Genomic DNA, 22,596 nt, shown 5'->3' on the forward strand with positions numbered 1-22,596 from the left:
CCGCAGGCGGTGAGGTGATCGGCAAGAATGGCAAGCTGGCCCCATTTTTGTTTGTTGCATCGCCTTTGAAACATCTACAAGCCACAGTTGACCTCTCTTTTGTCCCATCTCCTCAACTTCACCGCTGGCTCTGAATTTTCCTGATCAAAATACTTGTCCGCCAAACCGGCAACACCGCTCTACATACATTTGAATCTCACCATGTCGGCTCTAGCTGAGGAATTCCGTTCCAGAAACTTTAGTATGACACTCCCATCACCTTGCTGGCAGCAAGCAGACAAAGCTAACAGCTCAACCTTCAGGTATCTACGGTCAATGGTTTGTGTCCTTATCCCCAGCGAAATATCTCCCTCACAAAAATATCGCACGCCGTCGAACCCTTGAATGAATGATGGCTGCCTGGAATCTCTACCGATATGCTTGGCATTGCTTGCGCTTGATCGACGCTGGCCGGATGCGCGCCCGCTCTGGCATCCGCAGGGTTTCCGCGCCCGCGATGCCTTGATCTGTTATGCTAGTGCTACTGTAAAGTGGAGGCTAACGGACTGCTGTTAGGACGGGTGTGCTGTGCATCATCCTGTGTCTCGCCGTCGGCATCGCCAATATTTTCTCTTTCAATGCGGTGCTCATTGTTTTCAGTATCCTCTGCATGTAAGCCAAAGCCCACTCTTCTATGCCATGTGTTGAGACTCATCCGTCCAGTATCTCCGGCTGCATCCTCGTCTTCACTGAAGTGCCCTTCCTCCTGAGAATCTGTCCCACCTCTGCGAAGTTTGACACCTTTATCCGACGTTTCACAACCAATTGGATGCGTGCTTCGATGTACCTTGTCATGAGCATTGTTCAGTGGCTCAGTCTGCTGTCGAGAGCGTCCAGTCTGCTCGCCGCCGCCGTTTTCCTACTCATTGCTGCTCTGTTCTACGCGCTGGCTGGTCTCAAGAGCCAGGAGTTTGTCGGTAGCAAGACTCTGGGTGGACAAGGCATTGTGCAGATGATTGTTTAAGACGAGCATTATCGATCCCGCTGGACTGTCGGATCCTCACAAGAGTCCGCTTGTTGGACTCTTGTCGTTTGGTTCTGACCGATGGGGAAGGGAGGCACTGAAGGAGTGCTGAATTTTTCCCGTGTCCAGCGCACTACGATTACGAATTGATGCTGCTATTATCTCGCGTTTATTCAAGCCCGTGTACTTGTACCTCATGTTGGTTGGAGGAAGCCAAAACTTGTCTGAGACTCGTGTTGGCTTTTTGGAGCACGCACACCGGATTCTCACTCTGTGTGGCCGCATTTGCATCGTTTCATTCCGTTGTTTTACAAGACTTTGCCCTCGACTCTGTATACTTGTTATTGGCTGGTTAGTGCTATTACTTGTTATATGTATACCCTAATACAAGCATCCTGGTGATGACTATCTGTGACCTAGTTTACTCGGATAGGACAGTCCTTGCTTGATTATTCCTTCCCTCCGTAACCGCATGCTTGCCACGCTAGCATATGCGTGCCACAACTACCAGCGGCCAAAATCTATAATATATCCGAGCTCGTGACTCAACTCGATGAGGTATGTCACTATAGCGATGGTATAGTATCATGCTGAAAATCATTGGATAAGGCACTGCATATAGGGCCTAAGGTACTATAATGGCCCGAACTGTAGATTTCTCATCATGAGGCGAGCAGAAACAACGATGTTATTCGTCTCTATACCAGATTTTACTAACTATGGCTAAGTGTTGATCTCGCTTGAGGATTGATCTACTCTGTATACTCCAGACCTTGACGTCATTGGAATTTGAAGAATTGGGTGGGTCGATGGCGAGACGGGTACCTGTACCCTTATGGAGTAGATATTTCGAGAAGATGCTGTATTACTTATGCTACTACTTGGAACTTTCAACCGCGCATGTATAACTCTTTGCGAGCCTAGGCTTTCTATGGGGTTCTTAGCTGTATGCTCTACGTGAGGAAAATCTGTAGGATAGCAGCCTTAGCTGGTCCCCCTGAGATTCTCGTCCTTTTCCCTATTATGTCGCTCAGCCTAGTCGATTGAGTAGCCCGGCCTGGCCTGCAAAGAGTAGATAGGGACTCAGCAAGTGGTACCCTGGTGTATATAATTTCTATTTTTTGTGGTATACCCGGCGATAACTACACACGTACCTTGGTTTTTTTTTTTTTTAATAATAAATCTGATTGTGATTTAAACACAAGATGGAGGAAACGGACAGTAATACGGGATTTGCTAATGATAAAGCCGTTAAACTAGAGATAATCTTACGATAGCTCAGTCTTCAGCTCACAGACGGAGCAGGACAATTGCGGAGGCTCGGCAATCCATTAGCACACCCAATTGGGGCAGAGCGACCTCCCGAACGGACTCAGAAGCTCTAGCCGAGAGACTATGATTCTCCCAGATCGTTAGAATATAGGAATATTGCTTCATTCAGTGGAACATACCTGGCGTGTACCTTAGCCGAGGATTTAAAAGAATACTCTACGTCATCGCATATAAACCCCTCATTGCTCAGCGGCTACCCCGCATTATCATAAGACGGCCTTCTACATTCTCCGAAAGACCAAAGAGCTCAGGGGGGTGCAGATATGGCTATTGCAGGGGAAATTGGAACCGTACCTTATAAGCCCGACCTCAATCGAGGAAGCGTGGGAAAACAACATATGCAAGACGACAAATGCAATTAGAGGCTTCGAGAGTCAGACACTGGCCTGCATGTCCACGGACCACGAGTCAATGCTCACCCCGTGGCCTCGTGCAGCTAGGCTGCAATATCAGAATGCGAAATTGGTTTAGCCTTGGTGCTCTGCGCCAGTATCAAGGCAGCGACGTTTAATACTGCGTACCGGCTTGAGAGATGCTAGTGGACGACCAGTTGCGGTAGTTACGTGTTTGACTTGGGATAATCTTGGAGATAGAAAGATCTTATCTTATAAGGCATATCTCTAGAAATGAATCAGTAGATAAACAGATAGTAGAAGAGCCTATGAAATGCCGCAGCTTACAATCAACCAGAAGCGACGGGTTCAAGCTGACTGAGTCACAGCCGGCTGGTTTCTACCCTCGAAATGCCTGAAATAAACGGACCCACCAGTACTCAAAAGCGGCTAGGAACGGGATCCCCAGACTTCTAACTTTTCTAGGGTTAAGTAGAACTGTATTGTGTATGTATGCCCCACTGTACCCCATCAAAGTGTGCAAAAAATCCCTACTTTTACTTGACTTCGTATGCAAAAATCGTCTTTGAGATCAAAAAGTGTCTTCTGAGAGATGTGGTGTGGCAGTGCCGGCAGTCTTTTCATGGTTCGTATGCAAAACTTTTGGCAGATAGAGCCATTCCTTTGGCTTTACGGAGATACTTCGTGCTGTTCTCAAAATTGCGGTTTGAGCCATGGACAACTCACGGCCGCGTCGTTAAGTTCAATGGACCGTAGATGAGGATGACTGGTATTCCGCCACTGCATACCCCGTACCCCGTAGGTGTGAAGACCACGACCCATGTCTGTGGTTGCGGCGCAGCAGCAGAAGACCAGCCCATACAATCGATATTCTGGGAGCTCATTTAAAGATACTGAGCTGGCAGAGCTTGAGTGTCCAATCACTTGGATCTACCAATGGTGTGCTTGCGGAGAGATAAGAGCTCTTAGCTTCCAACACCTGTACTTTGCTCTGGGGTTCCTACCCCGTTGGTAGGTGCTGTCTCCGGTATCCGCAAGGGCATGCGCAAAATCGACGCATTATCTCCAGGAATCTCTGGCCAACAAATGGGATTCGCTGAGACAAGCAAGCTCTAGATGCGGTGAAGGACGTTCAGAGCTCCAAGTATTAGTCTACCCCATACTGGGTTGAAAGCTGACGGTGATCCGCTGACTGTGGAAAGTGTGGCTCAGGCCATACTTTGCTCACCGCCTCGCTTGATGTGGCCGTACAATACTAGGCGTACGGGTACAACAGCCAGTCACAGCCGGCTTGATAATCCAGACCCCGCTAATGGCACACGTTCTTATAGTCCATCCAGCGGTCCTGACTGCAGAGTTTTACAGATGATGAGCAAATATTCCATTGTTGTCGGTGATACTCCGTACAGTGTGGCCAGCTACAGAGTATGGTGGGAGACAGAACATTTAATGATGTATACGCCGTATAAGGCTGCCAATGATAGTAAGGGGCCGCTGGCCTGCGCAGGCTACCCCACTCAGCAGGACCTGGATTGATCCAGGCCTGTGATTTAGGCCATGTGCATGAGGCAGAATTTTCAACCTGTAAGTTGAATACAGCTGCAGTTGAAGATAGTGCTGGTTTTAGTTATCTGTCGGTGGTTGACTAAACGGTGTCGCCCAGAGTATACCATATACCAGACCAATTTTGATACGTACATTCCCGTAACCGGGCTCGCTCTAGCCCCGCTCGAACGGAGATCTCAAGGGCCCCTGGCGAAGGAACTCCTGTGAACTGATAAGCCAAAAACACTGGCATGGAACTCGAGCAAAGCCCCCCTGGACTGATTGAGATGATTGTTTTTGTCATGTAGAATCAGGCTGATGATATCGGCGCTCCGAACATAGTTCGTCGTAACTATATCAGCCCTTTGAGTAAGAGTGGGATGCCCCTATCAAGGTACGGAGTACCTTGGATGGATATGATGAGACGTTAATGCATGCTACTAGGTTCAGAAAATGCCTCACTGAGGCCGAATAGCGAAAGAGAAAACAGGAAAAAAAAATACAGAAAAGCAAAATTATTTGGCGGCCACACTTCAACAGCCTCCGGCCTCATTTATAGATGCAAAGAGTGCTTTCTGTTTGTCACAGTTGGTATGCTCCTAGGATGAGTCGGCAGCTTCTATATAGTAATACCAGCTTCCTGGTCAAGTCTCAAGTCTGGCAAGCTTGAAATTCTGCTGAGTCTTTTATACTCTGCGTAGATCGATTGTTTGCAGTATACCCTGTAAAAACCTGGAAACTCAGAAATTGTGTATGGAACCGGTGTAATTGCAACGAACGAATCCGTTGGCTCACAGCCCCGGGGACGGTCACCATACGGTTACCAGACCTTGAAGAAGGCCTTGGAATGGCGTCAGAGCACGTCACGCGCTGGCAGAGTGGGCCGTGGCAGAAAGAAAGTGGTTAGGCGGCGTTTTATGGCCACCGGCGTTCGTACACGCGGTAATTCTGGGTTTGCAGCTTCAAGGTCATACATCATCTGCTGCTCCTGCTGCTATTCCTGCTTCTACTCAATTTGTTTCAATTCTCCAGATCCCCTTTACTCCCATTCCCAGTACCCTTCCTTCAACGAACATCACTCTTGCTGAGCTCACATTGCTCTACCGATATATCTACTTGTACCTTTGCCCCTTTCGGCTATATCTGTGAACACTACCTCATCGGTGAGTACATATCCCTCCAGAAGCCCGCAACACCTATCTCAAGCACGACTCCAATAATATTGGAGGATTTTTGTCATTATTTCCAGCTGCTGCTCGGCGGGCCTGGGCAAGTTATTGGCTTCTTTTATCTTATCAAGAGCTGAGCCTCGATAATGCCTCGTTTACACTTGGTCTGCTTGTTTCCCCTCTCCCTGGTTCTCCCGGGGAATTCACTGCCAAACCCGCTTCCAGATTAATCCAGAATCAAGGGAAGGATTCAAGGGTTTATATTAAGACCCATCCTGCGGTCTTTTTTGCGGAGCGATTTCTCTACATCAACTAGTGCTGTTTGCTGAAATGCTACGCAGCTTTTTGTGACCGGCAACTAACAACTCTTCCAGCACCGTTCAGTCTAACTACTTCACATTCGCACTCATAATGACAACGCAAACGGGCCCCGTCATACCCCCTCGACCGTCGAGGTCGCCTGCCGAAAAGACCGCAGACATGCCGAAGATCCCTCCCCGTCCTACCCACCGCATTGATCGCACCGCGTCCCCCATGGGCTCAAACTACGCCCCTTCTCCGTTAAACGAGCCCCCAAATGGCTCAACGTTGTCCAAAACAGTCTCCAATGATATGCCCGCTCGCCCTCCTAGCGTGACAATACCGTCGCTCGGTGAGGAAGGCATTGAATACCAAGATTTGGATGCCTTGAATGCTTCGGACAGCCACAATACTACACCCGCGGAGACCCGGAACGTGGGCAGCGATCTGAAGCTCCACGCGCCTCGGCCATCGCTCCCGACCTCCAGCGCCAAGGCCAAGGTGCAGGCCGTCACTCGCACAGATTCCAGCCAGGCTGCAGCTGCAGGTTTCGGCGCGATCGGCTCTCCGGAACAAGATGAGCAGCAGGAACGGCCTTCCCGTTCCATTTACTCTGTCCAGGGCTCGCGAGCAGCCTCTTCAACAGCATCTTTCGACCGGCCACGTTCAATTCACGATGAGGAGCATGGCATTCCCGAAATTGGCCAGCGCGTTCCGATGTTAGCCAATGCCGGCGATGTACAAGCACCTTCTCCCAGCCCTTTCCTTGAGCAGCCGGGCTCACGGTCCGGACGCGGCCACCATCGAACTCGCAGTGGCCGGGAAGCTTCCTTGCCTCCTGGTAGCTACGGTCTCCACGGGCATGGTGTTCCTACTAACGACAAGTTTGAGAAGGCCTGGTATGAAAAACATCCTGACGAATATGCCAAGGAGGAACAAGGGCACTACGGGTCTGGCGTGGGCACGCCACGACCTGATTGGGCCTTGAGTAGCGATGATCTGAACAAGATCGTTCGTGGCTCTGCCGTTACTGGCTCGGGACTAGGTGAGTTTTGTGATTGCGAGATTGAACAATGGCTTGTACTAACGAAGGATCAAGGGACGTCTCCTGCTATAACCGGTACGCCGGAAGAAGAGCTCGGCTACCTCGCCTCTGAAGAATACACCCAACGCCTCACTTCTCCCACACCAGACTCAAAACGTGACTCCCGCCCTAGCGTGGAATCCCCACTCAAGAATTCAAGCGCCCCGGCCGCAGAAGCAGGGGAAAAAGCCAAGGAACAGCCTTCGTTTATCCACATTGACGAGCCCTACCACCATCGCGACCATCCTGATGGTTTTGCTCTTACGCCGGATCCACAAGAAATTGCCAATAAGGGCAAAGGAGATGAGGAGGAGGAACCAATCTTGGCTGCTGATGAAGTACGCCCTGAATCTGCTTATCAGCACGCCGCCGTATCACCTACCTTCAACCGGAGAGAAAGCCATGATTATGAAGGCCGGAGTCGAACCCCTAGCGTCAACGGGAGTCGTTCAAACAGCAGAGCCGCCGGCCGCCGTGGTAGTACACCCGTTCTGGCTAGATATAACTCTCACGAAGATCACGCACCTCTCGAAGATGTTGAAGAGTACGAGCCGTTATTCCCCGAAGATGAGTCGAAAGAGGACAACCCAATGTCTGCAGCGGAACGTTTCAAAAAGCGCCCAGACACGCTCAAGCACCGATTTCCTAGTGAGGACATCTGGGAAGATTCTCCCAACAGTCACCAGCTTCATGCCACTGTCTCCACCCCAGATATCCCCAAGGAAAGCCGCTTCGAAACTCCAGAGCAAGAAGAGGCCCGCAAAACTCGCGAGCCCAGTATTGACAGCCGTCAGGTTGCGCAACGCATCCTGCATTCTGAAGAGCCAGCTTCCCGTCCAGGACTCGCGAAACAGAGGTTTCCCAGTCGGGATATCTGGGAGGATGCACCAGAAAGTCAAACATTGGTGACAACAATAGAGCCTTCAGAAGAGAAGCAGACGAGCCCGGATGTTCCATCCAAACCGACTATTCCCGCCCGGCCTGAGAAACGACAGCCTCCCCAAGTAGATGCATCCACCAAACCAACCTCGCCCGTTGAGAAGCGACAGCCACCCGTGATCCCAGATAGACCTAAACCCCAAATCCCTGCACGACCAGCCAATCGTGTTTCACGCTCAAACGGTGACGAGGCACAAGATGCATCAGTCAAATCAAAACCAGCTGTTCCAGCTCGCCCAATAGGGGGTAAAATCGCTTCAATCAAAGCGGGTTTCCTATCTGACCTGAACTCCCGTCTGCAGCTCGGCCCGCAAGCACCTCCGAAGCCTCAGCCAAAGCAAGAAACACCTGCCGAGAGGGGTCCATTAAGTGACGCTCGGAAGGGCCGAGCTCGTGGACCTGCGCGAAGAAAGCCTGCTGTCGAGAGCCCCGGCGCCAGACTACCGACGATTCCCGAGATCAAGATAACAGAGACATGGAACGTTTGGGAAGTTCGTGAAGACGGCCAGCTAATTGTCGGTGACGGCAACAAGAGCAACCAAGCTAGCACAGCCTCCGCTTCATCAGACCCCTGGGACACTCCGATGGCACCACCTTTAGCTCGAAACATGGCGGGTGGCGCAGTCGATCCCCCAAGACAGCCTACAAGAGAAGAAGTTCTCGAGCCAACATCAACAGGCACAACCCCTGAGTTAGAACAGGAGGCTCCGGCGGAACCTACAGAGGCGAAATCTACGAAGGAAGAAGACTTATCGTCAAGCATACCAGGTGGCTTTGACTCGTCAGAGAAGAAGGTTGACATCCCGTCTGCTGTCTCGGATGACAAGGTCGAAAGTGTTCCTGAGTCTTCTGAGAAACAAGTTGGCATCACGTCCGCTGTCTCCGGCGACAATGTCGAAGCTGTCGCTGAGTCCCTAACTTCCAGTGCTGATGGCAAGAGACTCTCTGATGGCGATGAGACTGTGTCAGCATCACGCGACTAACGCGTTCACATTGGTCCTTTGTTCTTGTCTCATCGTTCTGTCGTTGTCCACCATACTTATGTCTCTCGTTTAGTAACCTAACCTTCTATGAGGATGTAACTAGCCTATCTTACTTTGACCTAGACATGTGACTCGCTGCATGTCGCGGCTCCGACCACTCTAGCCACACATGAACACGGTATCTTAATATTCGTACTAGGGCCTAATATGCCTCAAATCTTCTCTAGTCACATTGTATGTGTGTTGATTACAGAATCTCTTATCCACGCGGGTATTTTTGGGTGGTATCATAAGCCCGGATGGAGTGATCTTGGGATCCCCATCGAGGGGCCTCCAACACAACTACTTGGATGCGAGATGGATGTGGTTCATTGCATACACGACTTACGAGAATTAGTTAGTGTAGACTTCACATGTTATTGTGGAACAACGTTGTTGGTAAGCATGATTTCTCATCTTAATTAGGTCTCCCTTGAACTGCGCGGCATGCAAATGCCAAATTTAGGGCTTATGTTGAAAGACAATCTGAGTATGATCAAAGAACTAACGGTGATGCCCGGCCTATAATATCCATGCTTTTCACTTTTTTTGTGATTTGGGTATCTGGTATAATGATGACCTGAATAGATCACACAGTCTAGCTAGGGAATAAAACGGATGGATAGCAGTTTAAAAAGGATAGAATAAACCAAAGTCATAGGACCAGGTTGTAATAACAACGTCAACGGCTCAGCTTGGATGAGGAACGGATTTAACTGGGAGGAAGATTCTTCAGCGCTCCCTTCCCATCTTTGATCCATTCTTTGTCAACCAAGCTCTCGCGCTCGGTGTAGAGTTGCTTGTAAGCGCCGCGGATTGTGCCGTCGCTGACGTGAGCGACTTGGGAGATTTCCTTTGCGGACTTGGGGTGGCCCATGAGATACGAAGCCATGTAGATGCACGCCGCGACAATGGAGAGCGGAGAGCGCCCGGCAAGGTTGCCCTCCGTAGTCACGCGATCCGACAGGGCCGATGATACGCTTGTAACCTGGAATGGTAGATCTAGAAGGTTGCAGAAACGGCTGCAGAGGTCGCTGGGCTTGGTAGAGGTTGTAGCAGTGTACGTGTCGTTGGGGTCGGGAACGCCTCCGTTGGACACAACTGCATTGGCCCGCTCGAGATTTTGGCTGGTGAAGAACTTCTCGAGGGCTTTGTATATACGTCCAATCTCCTTCCTTGAGACCTTGGTGACAGCGAATATCTCAGTGAACGTACGAGGGACTTTGCACTTGCGACAGGCGATGAAAATACATCCGGCGATGATGACATCCTGCGATTTGCCCTTGAATGCTTTCGCGTCGTCGACAATCTTGAATAAATATTTGGCAGTGTCTGCCACGTTCTTCGGAATTCCGAACCCGTCGCAGAGAGCACCGATTTCCTTGTATGCGGCAAGGAGGGACTTATTCGCCTTGTCGCTCGACTGTTTATTTTGCGCACGGTACAAATCACGAACCCGGCCAGAACCACCACTAGCAATTTGTGTCTCCAATTGATCACCATTCAATAGCGGATTCGTAGCATCACCAACACGCGAAGGATCGTCGTTGTTTTGGTCATCGTTCGAGAAAGTACGCCATTCGGAATGCATGTCAATTTCTCGATCCGCAAGAACCAGTCCACAAGATCCGCAAACAGTCTCATGAGAACCAGGGAATTCCAGATTTGGAGGCACCTCTTTGCACTCGGGGCAGATGACGTGGGCGGATAGATTCTTGCGCCATGGTGTTGTACCCTCTTGCAAGGCTGTAGCGGAAATAGTAGCCATTCTCTCTAACGGTCTTCCTTAGCTTTTGGGGGCAGAGCCTTTCTGGTTATTTCAATTGTTTGTCCGAAAGCTTGGTTTTTCTGGCGCAGAAACGAATGGACAGTGGCGAATACAGTTTAGAGACTGTACTTTGTCAACGGAGAATCGAGTATCTCGTTCTCAAGGGCAGTAAAGAACGTAATGGGAGCAGCGTCGCAAATATCGGGACCTTGTACTTCAAGTCACGTCTCTGCGGCACTGTCTTTCATTATCATGTCAGCTTAGAGCCATATGAAAATGAGAATGATCTGGTGGAAGCAACGGAAAAAAGCCCAGTAGTAGCAAAGAAAGACCATAACTTGAAACCATCTTGCCACCTAAATGGTACCATTTTCACATCTTTAAAGCTTTCAGGCTTCAAAGAAATGGAACAATGAGCAGGATGTCAGGTTGTTCAAGTGATGCTTTACCTTTCCGGAACTGAGACTGGTTTCGAGAACCAGAAAGCACCTAGGCGGAAGCACACAAAAGGAGATCTGCAAGATAACTCCAAGAGCCTTCGAAGCCTTGAAACCAGACTTCTCCGACCGCGATAAACCAGTCAAGGTCTCCGTGAGTGAGCGATGCCTCACGAAATGGGTCACAGAGTCTGAAAAGCTACTGCAATCGAATCTGTAAGAAAGCGGCAGCAGTAAAGCTCCAAGACAAGAAGGGCCGTGTGAAACAGCAAGTGGTGCGAGGGATTGGAGAATGGAAGAGGCGACGCTGAGGTTGAAGTTCTGAAGAGTCAGTCTTTGAGATGACAGAGCCGCAGCCCGCGCTGAGTCATCCGCCAAGCCGAAGATTCCCGAGCAAACGTCCAACGTCCAACTTCGGCTTCACGGATGAAAGCACTCCTGTATTCGCAGATTCTATCCTCGAGTCCTCTCATCCACAATCCAGCCAAGATGATGTCTCAGTCTCTCAGGGCTTCGGTACGCCTCTCTTGAACTGCATATTCCGGTTTTATCGCCCAGTCCGTGTTGCTAACCCCTCTCGTAGTCCTCCCTCTTTGCCCGTGTCGCCCGGCAGCAGGCCCCCTTTGTCGCTCGCCGCACCTTCTTGACCTCCGCTGTCCGCCGCGGTATGTAACCTTATTATCTACACATTCGACTCAGTCGACTTTATTGTGTCTTTTGGTGCAATTGAGAAATTCGCAGCCGGTCCACAAATTCTAACATCCTGCAGCCGACCCTGTCCAGGAACTCTACCTTCGCGAGCTTCGTGCCTACAAGCCTACGCCCGTCAAGCCCGGTGACGCTGATGCCCACGTCCAGAAGTTCAGCGCTCCTGCTGCCCCCAAGTCTCCCGAAGAAGCCAACCTCGCCAATGAGCTGAGCTCCTACGAGTCCCAGGAGGTCGAGGTCGAGGGTCAAGCCGCTGCTGGCGAGGCCACACCTGCTGAGGAGAGCTGGTTTGAGGAGGACGAAGATGAGACCCCTGCCGCTCACTAAGCATCTTTCATACTGCTAGAAAGCACGGTCCGGAAAGGCGGAACCGATAGAGAAGGGTTGAGACTCGGCGATGTCTCTTGTTGAGTTCTGAAGACACACTGTAAATTAAACCTATTTGGAGCTTATGAAATTCCCTTGAGTTGTCAATATTCATCAATCCTCAGGATCAGAGTAGGATATAATCCTGATGCCGGCATGGGTTGGGAGAAAGGAATCGAGACTGAGATCTGATTGACCAATCCATTGCCTGACTTAGCCACGCGCGAGGAGCGCCCGATTGATTTGGCAATGGCGTGATTGTAGGGTGTGAATCAAAGTGATGACTTGACTGTGCTACACGTTGTAGTCATCTCGCCGCTCGTACCGGAGATCTGTAACCCCAGTGTCCGAGAACCAACAGTCATAAATAGAAAAAGAGCATTTCTGCTTCACTTCCAGACATTGGTATTGCTGGGTTAAACAGAGGGTTTCTTATATGATCAAGGATGAAGCCAAGTAAGCGAGTTACGACCGCTCCAGAGCTACTCTGTGGACCGCCAGGCATCGGCAGTCTCTTTGATCTATCCCATCAGTCTGCTTGCGTGGTTGGGGTACTCACTCCGCATTTCTGCGCAATGATGCATGTGTAGTCTACGCGACCTCGTTGGACCCAGCCGCATTGCCGGCTTGCGAGCACTGAATTGCCCCAGGACAAGTTGGAGCTGGGACAGAGCTCTTTAAGACTCGGGGCGTCCGTCAAGAAAAACCCAATAGTTCAGATATATTGATCAAGTTCAGAAAAAGGCGCCGTATATTTGTGCGAAAGGGGCGGCTAGTTGATGGAATGTTCCAAAGTTGCTGGTCGCTCTGTACACAACAGATGATATGTAGTCATGCACCCGGGCGCCCGTACAACATTCTCGGAAGCGGCCTGGCCGTACTGAGTCGTAATCATGATGTAGAGACTAGGGAGCCAATTTTTAGTAGTTTGGCGACAAGACGTGTGATGGGTCAGAATCGGCGCAAGCTGAGATGCTCATTAGGCTATACGAAGCGGCTGCATATCAAGGACAAGCGATTGCGATTTTTCTGTGAATTGAGCGCCAATTCCAATATGTAATTTGAGAAAGGCAGGATGACAGATTGTACTGAAGCGGGCAAAGAGTGCCGTTCCCAAGTACTGCTGCGCAGGGTCAGCTCAAACGTCTGTAGGTTGGATTTTCGGGATCGTACGTGGATATCTGCAGGTTAAGTAGTAGTTACACTCACCATGCAAGAAAGGCTGTACTCTTATTATGATCCTTGCAGCTAGCCATGTCTGAGTCTTCGAATCGAGGTTTCGACTTCATTCTCGTCGAGTCAACTGTCAACGTACTGAAGTAATACAGCTGAGCTCCCTAGCTCCGGTACGCCATATCCAAATACAGGAAATCAGAAATACGTGCTACTAGCACACTCAAAGTTATTAGAGTAGCGCGATCGAATGCTGCGATGATCATAATGGACCTCAAGGAATTCTCTGATCCTCAGAGACTTCATTTTTAAGACAAGGTGAGAGACTCTCCACAGGGCCAGTTTGACATTAATAGCTTATGTTCGGCAAGCACTCAGCCCAGTGGCGGTGACCTCTAGAGTCTAGGATTTAGATCCTCTCCAGATCTGGAACAATAAATAACACGCCAGGCAAGTCGCTTAACTCGTGGGTTCCCAGCATCTATTTATACTAGGCAGACCTTAGAATGTTCCCTCCTCCCTAAATTTTTGTCACTCTTGTTTCTGAAAGCCCAGGTCAACATTCAGCGGCTGAGGCGGCATAGCACCCTACAGGTACGTGGAGTATTGGTAATACCGCCCATCAATACCAAACGCTCTAGCTTCTATGGAGTCCCCATCGTCCCTTTCCAGGTTTCCCTTCTCCGGCGACTTCATTCCATTCGTTTAGCTCCTGGCCTTGAAGGGAAAAGGGGTCCATAGAGGAAGGAAGGGAAGAAATCCTTTCTTTAACCTCACCCCTGCTGTCAATCAATTCATCGTTCCTCCGCTGTCGATCAACCGCACGCCTCCTACACTACTACCTTCGCTCCAAGCCTCCAACATTAGCCTAGCTAACCCTCTCCGTCCCTAGCCTGCAAACAGCTTGCCTTTTTCTGAAGCTCCGTGTCTCACTACCCCAGGTATCGGCTTCAGGCCTCGATATCGCCAAGTGCTTGCCCTCTTCATTCGTCGGTTGTAACCAACTGGTTCTGTCCGCGCCGCGCCTGTTCTGCACCGCCATCCCTCCAGCGACCACCCTTTCGAGCCCTTTTTTCGAGTCCTCGTTCTGCTGTCACCTAGCGTAGCGTTTCAATGGTTTTCGACGGTGCCCGCCTGCATATGCCATAAACTTGTCTGCCATCGAACACTTTACATGGAGGAGTTGGTCCTGCCGAAGTCAGCAACAGCTACTGTCCACCCCCGGCCGGGGGGGTGAGCTACACCTCTCCAGCACAGCTTGCCGCAAATCTGTAGACAGCATCCGCTGTTCCTGACCATGTCTCCTCCAGCTCTTGAGATCGCGACCACCCACCAGGATGACCAGAACAGCCAATTATCCCGTGCCGCGAGCTACAACAACCTCCCCGACCTGGCCGCGTCCGAACCAGGCTCCCCTGGACTTCGAAGGACTTTCTCCGATTTGACGTTTCAGAAACAGGCCGAGTCGCCTTCAAAGGAAGATGTTGCAGCCGGGAAAGACATCTTAAGGCGGACTTCCCTCCGTCGCTCCAAGGACAAATCGACCGTCGCAGTCTCCCGTTTCACCGTCTCGACCGAAGATCTGGCCGATGCTCCCCCCTCAGAGGCCCAAGAGCCCCCACCAAAGGTCCCCGAGACCAGAGCCCCGTCACCCGTTGCTCGCCCCTCCAAGGCTCGTTCAATGTCTGGAAGGCTGGTTAGTTTTGCGCGGAAGCCCTGGATGTCGAGCTCTCCAAACCGATCTACCTCCCCTTCCTCGAAAACTGCGCGGCTCCGGACCCTCCAGGGCGAAGACTCTTCTCCGCAGACCTCATCGCCTAGAAGCTCCGGTAGCTTAGATTTGGCGGCGGGTCCCGACCCTGCTATGCCGACCCGCAAGCGAACAATACTGAGCAAACGACCTCGACGCCCGATGGTCGCCGTTGTAACGCAGAGCCGGGCGGAGAGCCCGAGCACCCCGAGCAGTCCATCACCGGGGTCGCTATTGGCTAAGGGCTCTCTCGAAAGGCTCACCTCATCGTTCAACGTGTCAACCCCAGTACTTCCACCAGCGGCGAAGACAGCCGCCGCCTCTGGGGATGCCCCTGGAAACCTGGACCCTCCAAGAAAAAAGGACGAACTTTGGAATGCCTTCCGTGGTCTTGAAGCCGACTTCCAGAAGTAAGTAGCTAGTATGCTTTTTACCTTTTCCCTGCTAATGTCCTGTCAGATTTCAGTCCAAATCTACAGCATTGAAAGCGAATGTCATTCGCTCTTCGCTTCTACCATTTCTGAATCGGGCTCATCCACCACATTATATCAAAGCACTGAGGCCCGAAGATCTGGATCGACGGGTCAACATTCTCAATAAATGGTGGACCGGGCTATTAGACATGCTAAACGGAAAGAATAATCAAGCCATCTCTGGTACAGACAGGCCGGTATATCTAGAAGCGGTAGTCGGCATAATGTCTCGACCCGAATGGAAAGTCCCGTTCCCGATGTCCTCCCCAGATGCACAGCTCCCTAAACCACTAAAGCACTCAGGAGCGTCCATTTCAGAAACATCCGAAGCGTCTTCTGGATCAGACTTCCTTGTAGAGTCTATTCATCACAACATCAGAAATATTTTCACGAATAATTTGTTGTCTCAGATGGCGTTTGTGGTGGAGAGGATGTCCCTGAGGCACGCCCCTGCTAGTTTGGTGGCATTCTGCGGTAAAGCGTGTGCTTATGCATTCTTCTTCTGCCCCGGCGTGGCGGAAATGCTTGTCAGACTTTGGAATATACCAGCAAATACCTATCGGAGGGTATACGCCGAGACTCAGGTTGACAAGAGCTCCGGTCTCCGTGCGATGACCCAAGAACTTGCGCTGAACTTTCCTCCAGGTCTGCGGTCTTTGTCGTTTCACACGCACACGGCCTTGGTGCGGTATCTGCGTCAGAAGCCCGAGGTACCATTAAATATAACTCAGATTCAGTGGCAGAGTCCCTGGGTAACCCGGTGGTGCGGCAGAGACACGGATCTCTTTTACGTTTTCGTCAAATACATCCATCTGCTGTACACCGATGCCATTCCGTCTTATTTCGAGAAGAGCGCGCGCATTCTGTCACCCGGCTTGCTTCCAATACACGCTCAGATTCTTGTCGTACTGGAGGACACCCTCTACAAGCAATCACAGAATCAAGCGCCGGAAAATCCCCATACCACCGCGGCTATCACTTTTGACGATTTCATTGAAGGTGCAGAGGGGTCGGCATCAGCCCTTCCATTGGGGACCGCTAACAGTCATCGGTCCATGGCCGAAAATCGGTTGATTATACTACTTCGAGATTATCTTTCCGAATCGTCGCTTGATCCAGATCATGCACGTTTATTCTACGCAGAGTCATTCTGCATGATTATGAAGATAACGGCCCAGCGGACGTCTCTCTTCGATCACAATGCGTGCTTCCTACTGTGCGATTTCGTCGAGGAAGCCATCCCCATAATTGCACGATATTCAAGATCAATAGAAATGGACCTGTTCGACTGGAAGTTCTGGCTCGAAGCATGTCGTCAGATGATGCAAAGCCATAACTCACTTACTGAAGTTCGAGTATTCTCATTTCTTTTCTGCATCTGGGGTACCTGGACCGCCTCTGAGGAACGCAAAGCGGCCCTCTGTCTTGGATTTTTACTTGATGAAACGCTGTTCTACCATTACTTCAGTCATTGGAGTCCCATGGTCCGAGCTTACTTCCACCGCTTGCTTTGCTGGCGGCTGGGTAGATTCAACGGGGACCCATCACCACTTGACTCGTAAGTAAATCCATGCCTCACAGCTTGCGAAGTACTAATGATTTATTTTAGAATAATATATGAGACTCTGTCGAATCGCCTGCAGCGTCTCTGGGATTTTTATCTCGCAGTACAAACAAAAGCGCAAAGCGGCCTCGCAGCACCATTATCTTCTGCACCTTGTACCCCTGCACCAGGGCGTCGGATAATCATTATTCGCTGCGACAATCCAATGTCTCCTTCGAATCTCTTCATGTCCTTCGATCGTGTTCTGCCCCCGTCGGCCCCTAATCAGGCCACGAGCAGCATCTCTATGAAGGCAGATGATGTTTCTGAGGCTCAGAATCCCCCGAAAAAGCGATGGAACATACTAAAAGCCGTCTTTGGCGCCTCGCGTTCCAATGAAGAGCTGTCTCCTACTACCAGCTCAGATGAATCGGATACAACTATGTCTGACTCCTCTGCCACTGGGGAGAAAGGTGCAGATGTCAGCTGGCGAGGCGGTATTAACCCTAGTGAATCGCAAAGACCAAAAACTTCACATCAACCCTATACATTCAGATTCTCCCTGGAATGGATGGATCGGCCACAATGGCCTAGCAAGAATAAACGATTATATACTCCCTCCCTCCCTGTCGCTTCACAGTTACATCTACAACTTCGAAGGTCAACGCTCAAATCAGAAAACAGCGATGCAACTTCGGATGACACAACCGACTCTGAAGCCGAAAAGGATGCTGAGAAGGATCAGCCTCCCCCGGACGTGAAACAGAACCTGACTGATGCTGATGCGAAAATTAAGAAGCCCCCGAAGAACGATTTGACAGCCGCGGCCGATGATAAAATTGCGTCCAGCAAGTATGCAGGACGTGCTCTTGCCGAGTGGGCCCAGATCGTGTCCGAGTGTGACAGTTTTTTCTCTCGAAGGCGCGATGAGGGCGTGCCGAATGACCGGATGGTCGAAACACCTACGCTGGGCGTCGAGGGCTTCCGGAAGTGACCGAGCTGGAAAACGTCTTGATACATGCTGCCGTCGACTCTGTCCGGCTTTCGTGCAGTTGACTAGCTAAAGCAGGGCCCTTTATCAGAACACTGGCCAGCGAACACTGGCACATTCCTTATTGCCTTAACTAATCTTCTTGTTGCTCACTGTTCCCTATTCCCTTTGTGCTCGGTATCCCGAGATTAATCTGAAAGCATGGAGCCACTTCTCATTATAAATCCTGGCTAACGAAACAAAACTTCACATGGATCGGCTACCAATAAGTCCACAAAAACCACTCTCCTTATATCTCACTCTCGCACCTTCCCATTGTTGGCCTTCGTTTCTTCCCTTGAAGAGCCCGTCTGTCCCTCTTCTTTTCAGACCTGTATATACATCTCCAATACGGAGTACATATCATATCATACTACTGGCGTACCGCGAATAAAGGCTTTTTCTATCTCCTTCTATCCTTTCCCTCCTATCTTCATCCTGTTCTCCGCCCGTCCATACGCGAGCCTATAGGGAGGTCAGCTTACGCCTTCAGGAGCTTTAGCAGCTCTATCCAAGTCCATATTCATGTTTTTAGGGAAGTTCGATTTGCTCCTGTTATTTTACTTATCAATCACATTCCATCACCGCTTGCATGTGGAGTGCAGGATAGTGAGCATAACGGTTTAACGTAGGATATCAAATCGGAAAGGATTTGGCCCGTTTCTTTATCTGAACAGTTTTTGTTTGGTACACGGGCGAATGCAATGGGACTTCGGATCATTGCCTAGGTCCCTGGATTTCAGGCGATGAATTTACTGACTTTTAATTTGGATGCATAAAGAGAGCTCAATAGCTAGGTATGCACAGTGATCAGTAGTAGAAGTAGAAGGATTGGTAGGAAGGTTCGGATACACCTTATTGACGAAGTATAATGGCGACACGATATGAACGAATGCAAGAAATACCTTTGGATATGCCTGGTCGTTGAGGAGCTGTGAGGGTACTGTAGGCTGTTCATGTAGGGGGAACTTGAGATGAGGCAGAAACATTTTGTTCTGAATAGTTCTTTTGATGCGTTCGAGGCTAGTTAAAATTAAGACAGATACATGATACTTTAGAAGTCTGATTATGGAGAAAGATGATTGGTAGCAATAGAATGGTATGTATGGTAAAGGAGGGAGAGAGATGGCAGATGTGACAGATGTGATATACATATATATATGTACCTCGGAGAAGAGGTAGGATGGGTGGGTTGGTAAGCGTAGTCTAGTATAATAGATAGAATAGAACCCTAAGGGGAATAGATATGCGGGAGGCACAGTCGCTGACTGGGGAAAAAGTAGAGTAGATATGTACGAGAAGATAACAGGATGAAGAAGGAAGTGATTGAAATCAATCGTCATGCAATAGCTTGTCGCCCGCGTTCTGGATGATACCAGCGATACGGTCGACCCATTCCTGCGCCAGTGTCCAGTTCCTCGTTTCGAGGCTGTCCTGGATAGCAGGGAAAATAGCTGCGTCGTAGCCGGACCAGAGCTGGGGACCGAAGACGACATGTTTGAATTGCGTACGGTTAGGTATCTGTGGCACGGTCAGTCGTCAACTCTAGTGTTGGTGAATTAAAAAGTGGACTTACTCCGCCGCCATATCGGTCGTCAAGCAGGTGGACATCCAGCTTGGCCATTCGGAAATTATGCGACATGCGCTGCAGCGCTATGATGTTATTCTCGAATCCGCCAGCTCCCCAGACAGCATCGTGCCATAATTTCGGCCACTGTTGGAATTGCTCTGCGTCCGCGCGGAGTTTCGAGGTGGCGTTGTACAGAGGCGTTAGGTTGACGGAGGAATCTCCTGAAGCGTTATTGTCGATGGGTACATTCTTGGATCGTGCATAGTTTTCCAGATCAATGACATAGCCGGCCAGGTGTTCTGCGTATACCTCCACGTCGTACGGTAAGATTGGGTTATCCGCGAACTGCAGAAGCAGCAAGCCCCAGAACTGGCCTAGGATCTTGTGATACTGGAAGCCAGGGTCTCCAAACTTGGCCATCCAGTCAAAGTTCTCGTGGCAACTGTGATAGGGATATGGTTCTCCGGTGAACCCAAAGTCTATACTGGAAATACCTGCAAGATCTTGAAAAGCCACATAGTCACTCCCAGCTCCTAGAGGTGCAAACCTCTTGTTCTTCTGTTCCCAAATGTCTTTCAGGGTCTCGTTCGTAACGGGATCTGAGATTCGGCCTAGAACTTGCATGACAACGCGCTCGTAGAGAGGACAGCCGGAAGCTTCAAAGTCCGTGCCGCTGACACCGACGTCCACGTTGATATACGCGTACGCGTTCCCGTGCAGATTGTCCATGCTGTCCTCCACATGCTCCGTAGAACCGATCAGGTTATACTCTTCTGCGTCCCAGCTGGCAAACTCAATCGTCCGCAGTGGCCGCCAGCCGAACGTTAGAAGTTCACCGAAGACGCGCACAAGTTCCAGGAAAACAGCAGTTCCACTGCCTGGGTCTGCACTCCCTAAGCACCACGAGTCACGATGATTGCCCACAATGATCTTTTTTTCCGGTTCTTCCATTCCGTGAATCCTTCCAATGACGTTATAAATAGGCTGTCGATCTACTTCATCCTGAAGGTTCATAAGATTCACAGTAGGAGACTTCTCGTCTCCTGTCCACCATTGCTTGACCTTGGGAACACCACCAACCCATTCCTTTGGCACCTTTGACCCGTGCCCTTCAAGCACCTGCAGAAGCCTCTGCGCGTCACGCCATGCCAGAGGAAGACTCGGAATGCCTGGCATACCTGTTGTTTGCTCCAGACTCAACCTCGTTTTCATTTTCGGCGTCGACGCAAACCCTGGAGACAATACATCCCCAACCACATACGACATCTGACTCACAGCGCCCCTTTGAACGCCATCCGCGGGCATAAAGCGGCCCTTTGGGTATGCCGCGCCTCTAACAAACCCATCATCAGACGGGTCGGAATAGATAATACACCCGGCCGCACCAGCGAGTTCGGCGGCTTTGACTTTCAGAGCACGATCTGATTCGGTCCCATAATACCGGACGAGAGCGATTGAGCCATTCAAATTGATCCCTTTGTCTGCCAAATGCTGGAAATCTTCCCGGGATCCATAGTTTGCGTAGATGAGATGACCGGTGACATTCCCTGATTTTGAATGTCCATGAAAGACCGGTGTCTCGCTGTCATTCTCCTCAAGAATAGCCTCCCACCTGAGATCGGGTGGGTCAATAATAGCTATCCGCCGTCCGTCTTCCTTGGGGTAATTTAGATATACCTCGTACTTCTCCATTTCGATCGTCTCCAAGCCTGCTTCCTCGAATTCCCGCTGTATCCATTCCGCAAGCACGTAGCTTCCTTCGGTACCGGCCATGTGCGGGAACTCAGTCACCCTCCTCAGGTATTCAGCGATATTCGTCTCGTTGATATGGCCCTGGACGAAATTCTCCACTGACGCCGCGCTATATGACTGGCCCATCATAAATCGTGAACTGAAATTAAACACGTCCGAAACAACGAACACATAGATGACAGCGACGACGAGTAATAAACCGAACAGGCGAAGGAGGATAATGCATCCGTTAGAGTTGAAACTTGTCCTAGCTGAATTCAGGTTGATTGTGAATTTGAAATTAGGTAGGAACCGGCGAAGCGGGAGATGTATCGACGATAACGTCCTGCCGAGATTACTGAACGGCTTGGAAAGTCGAGACCGTAATCGCGAACGTTGAGAGCTCTGCTGACTGCCATCCTCAACATCCATCTGATCAAGCTCCCCGCGCAATTCCTCCAGCGAGCCCCTTTCCGATGCGGCAGGCGAAGAGTCTAGGTCATCGACGCTATTCCGAGCGGACTCGACGGTGGGAGGGTGATAGCCATGAGGCCGCGATTGAGGCCCGTCGCGAGCAGCGGACTCACGGGTCTCGTGAAGCAGGGCCTGGCCTTCGGCGGCCGGGTCGTCGGTCACATCGGCGGCGAGATGGGTTCGGGACGAGCTCGGTCGGTCGGCGGTGGCCTCTTCGTAGGACGGTATTGGGAGAGAATCATATTCGTATTTCTGATCTTTAGTCATGACGGATGATTTGAGGCTCTAGGGAGCCGTGCAAGCTGGATAGGGAGGCAGATAGTCGGAGTCGGCGCAACGGGATCATGATCTGGGGAAAGGAACGACTAGCATAGACATGCTCCCTGACACGAAACGATCGAAGAAGAACCACCAAAGATATAAAAATAAAGAATGATTTATGTGGATAACAAGAAATGAAACGGCAGAGTGTTCTCGCCGTGGAGTGGATGAGGAAGGTCGATTACGGGGTAGGATGAAGTGAGGGAGAGCAAAGCCACTTGGGATTGATTGGCGTAGGCACTGGACTGGTGTTGGCATTATTGGCATTTCACATCCCCAAACATTCGTCGGCGAGTCTCAGAACTCACCCGTGGCGCAGTCTCAGTCAGACCCACTGACATTATCAGGCAGAAGTTTGAGAACATTCAAGGTTTGGGGATTATCGGGAATCGAAAAGGAGTAGTTGAAGCTTTTGCATGGCGGGCTACCTACGGTTCTGAGGCACCTCTACGGGAACACTCATTTAAGACATGCTAGGCTATGAGACATCCTAAACCGGACCTTG

The 22,596-nt window shown here is 50.4% G+C and overlaps 6 protein-coding genes across 6 annotated transcripts; 4 read left to right on the top strand and 2 right to left on the bottom strand.

Moving 5' to 3' along the window:
• Positions 1-19: 19 nt before the first annotated feature.
• Positions 20-1,455, top strand: BDW70DRAFT_129868 (Tvp18 family protein). Its single transcript, XM_073735702.1, has 4 exons — positions 20-241; positions 303-318; positions 556-651; positions 703-1,455. The coding sequence occupies exons 1-4, from the start codon at positions 202-204 to the stop codon at positions 1,001-1,003; spliced, it is 453 nt and encodes a 150-aa protein (XP_073599168.1). The 5' UTR covers positions 20-201; the 3' UTR covers positions 1,004-1,455.
• Positions 1,456-5,135: 3,680 nt separating this feature from the next.
• Positions 5,136-8,897, top strand: BDW70DRAFT_129872 (Aim21 family protein). Its single transcript, XM_073735703.1, has 3 exons — positions 5,136-5,396; positions 5,777-6,747; positions 6,802-8,897. The coding sequence occupies exons 2-3, from the start codon at positions 5,814-5,816 to the stop codon at positions 8,706-8,708; spliced, it is 2,841 nt and encodes a 946-aa protein (XP_073599169.1). The 5' UTR covers positions 5,136-5,396; positions 5,777-5,813; the 3' UTR covers positions 8,709-8,897.
• A 128-nt stretch (positions 8,898-9,025) lies between these two features.
• On the bottom strand, positions 9,026-11,250 carry BDW70DRAFT_129874 (transcription factor SUA7). The gene is made up of 2 exons (XM_073735704.1): positions 10,965-11,250; positions 9,026-10,752 (listed from the first exon to the last, which is right to left on the bottom strand). Exon 2 carries the CDS (start codon positions 10,513-10,515, stop codon positions 9,460-9,462), a length of 1,056 nt encoding a protein of 351 aa, XP_073599170.1. The 5' UTR covers positions 10,516-10,752; positions 10,965-11,250; the 3' UTR covers positions 9,026-9,459.
• A 138-nt stretch (positions 11,251-11,388) lies between these two features.
• BDW70DRAFT_129875 (ATP synthase subunit H) lies at positions 11,389-12,332 on the top strand. The gene is made up of 3 exons (XM_073735705.1): positions 11,389-11,468; positions 11,536-11,617; positions 11,722-12,332. Exons 1-3 carry the CDS (start codon positions 11,442-11,444, stop codon positions 11,985-11,987), a joined length of 375 nt encoding a protein of 124 aa, XP_073599171.1. The 5' UTR covers positions 11,389-11,441; the 3' UTR covers positions 11,988-12,332.
• A 2,016-nt stretch (positions 12,333-14,348) lies between these two features.
• On the top strand, positions 14,349-18,083 carry BDW70DRAFT_109244 (uncharacterized protein). Its single transcript, XM_073734490.1, has 3 exons — positions 14,349-15,359; positions 15,409-16,980; positions 17,032-18,083. The coding sequence occupies exons 1-3, from the start codon at positions 14,497-14,499 to the stop codon at positions 17,957-17,959; spliced, it is 3,363 nt and encodes a 1,120-aa protein (XP_073599172.1). The 5' UTR covers positions 14,349-14,496; the 3' UTR covers positions 17,960-18,083.
• Positions 18,084-19,094: 1,011 nt separating this feature from the next.
• Positions 19,095-22,383, bottom strand: BDW70DRAFT_129880 (M28 family metallopeptidase). Its single transcript, XM_073735706.1, has 2 exons — positions 19,572-22,383; positions 19,095-19,516 (listed from the first exon to the last, which is right to left on the bottom strand). The coding sequence occupies exons 1-2, from the start codon at positions 22,035-22,037 to the stop codon at positions 19,328-19,330; spliced, it is 2,655 nt and encodes an 884-aa protein (XP_073599173.1). The 5' UTR covers positions 22,038-22,383; the 3' UTR covers positions 19,095-19,327.
• Between the last annotated feature and the right edge of the window lie 213 nt (positions 22,384-22,596).

The sequence above is a fragment of the Aspergillus foveolatus genome, assembly GCF_047715535.1.
Source record: "Aspergillus foveolatus strain CBS 279.81 unplaced genomic scaffold BDW70scaffold_7, whole genome shotgun sequence".
Lineage (NCBI taxonomy): Eukaryota > Fungi > Ascomycota > Eurotiomycetes > Eurotiales > Aspergillaceae > Aspergillus > Aspergillus foveolatus.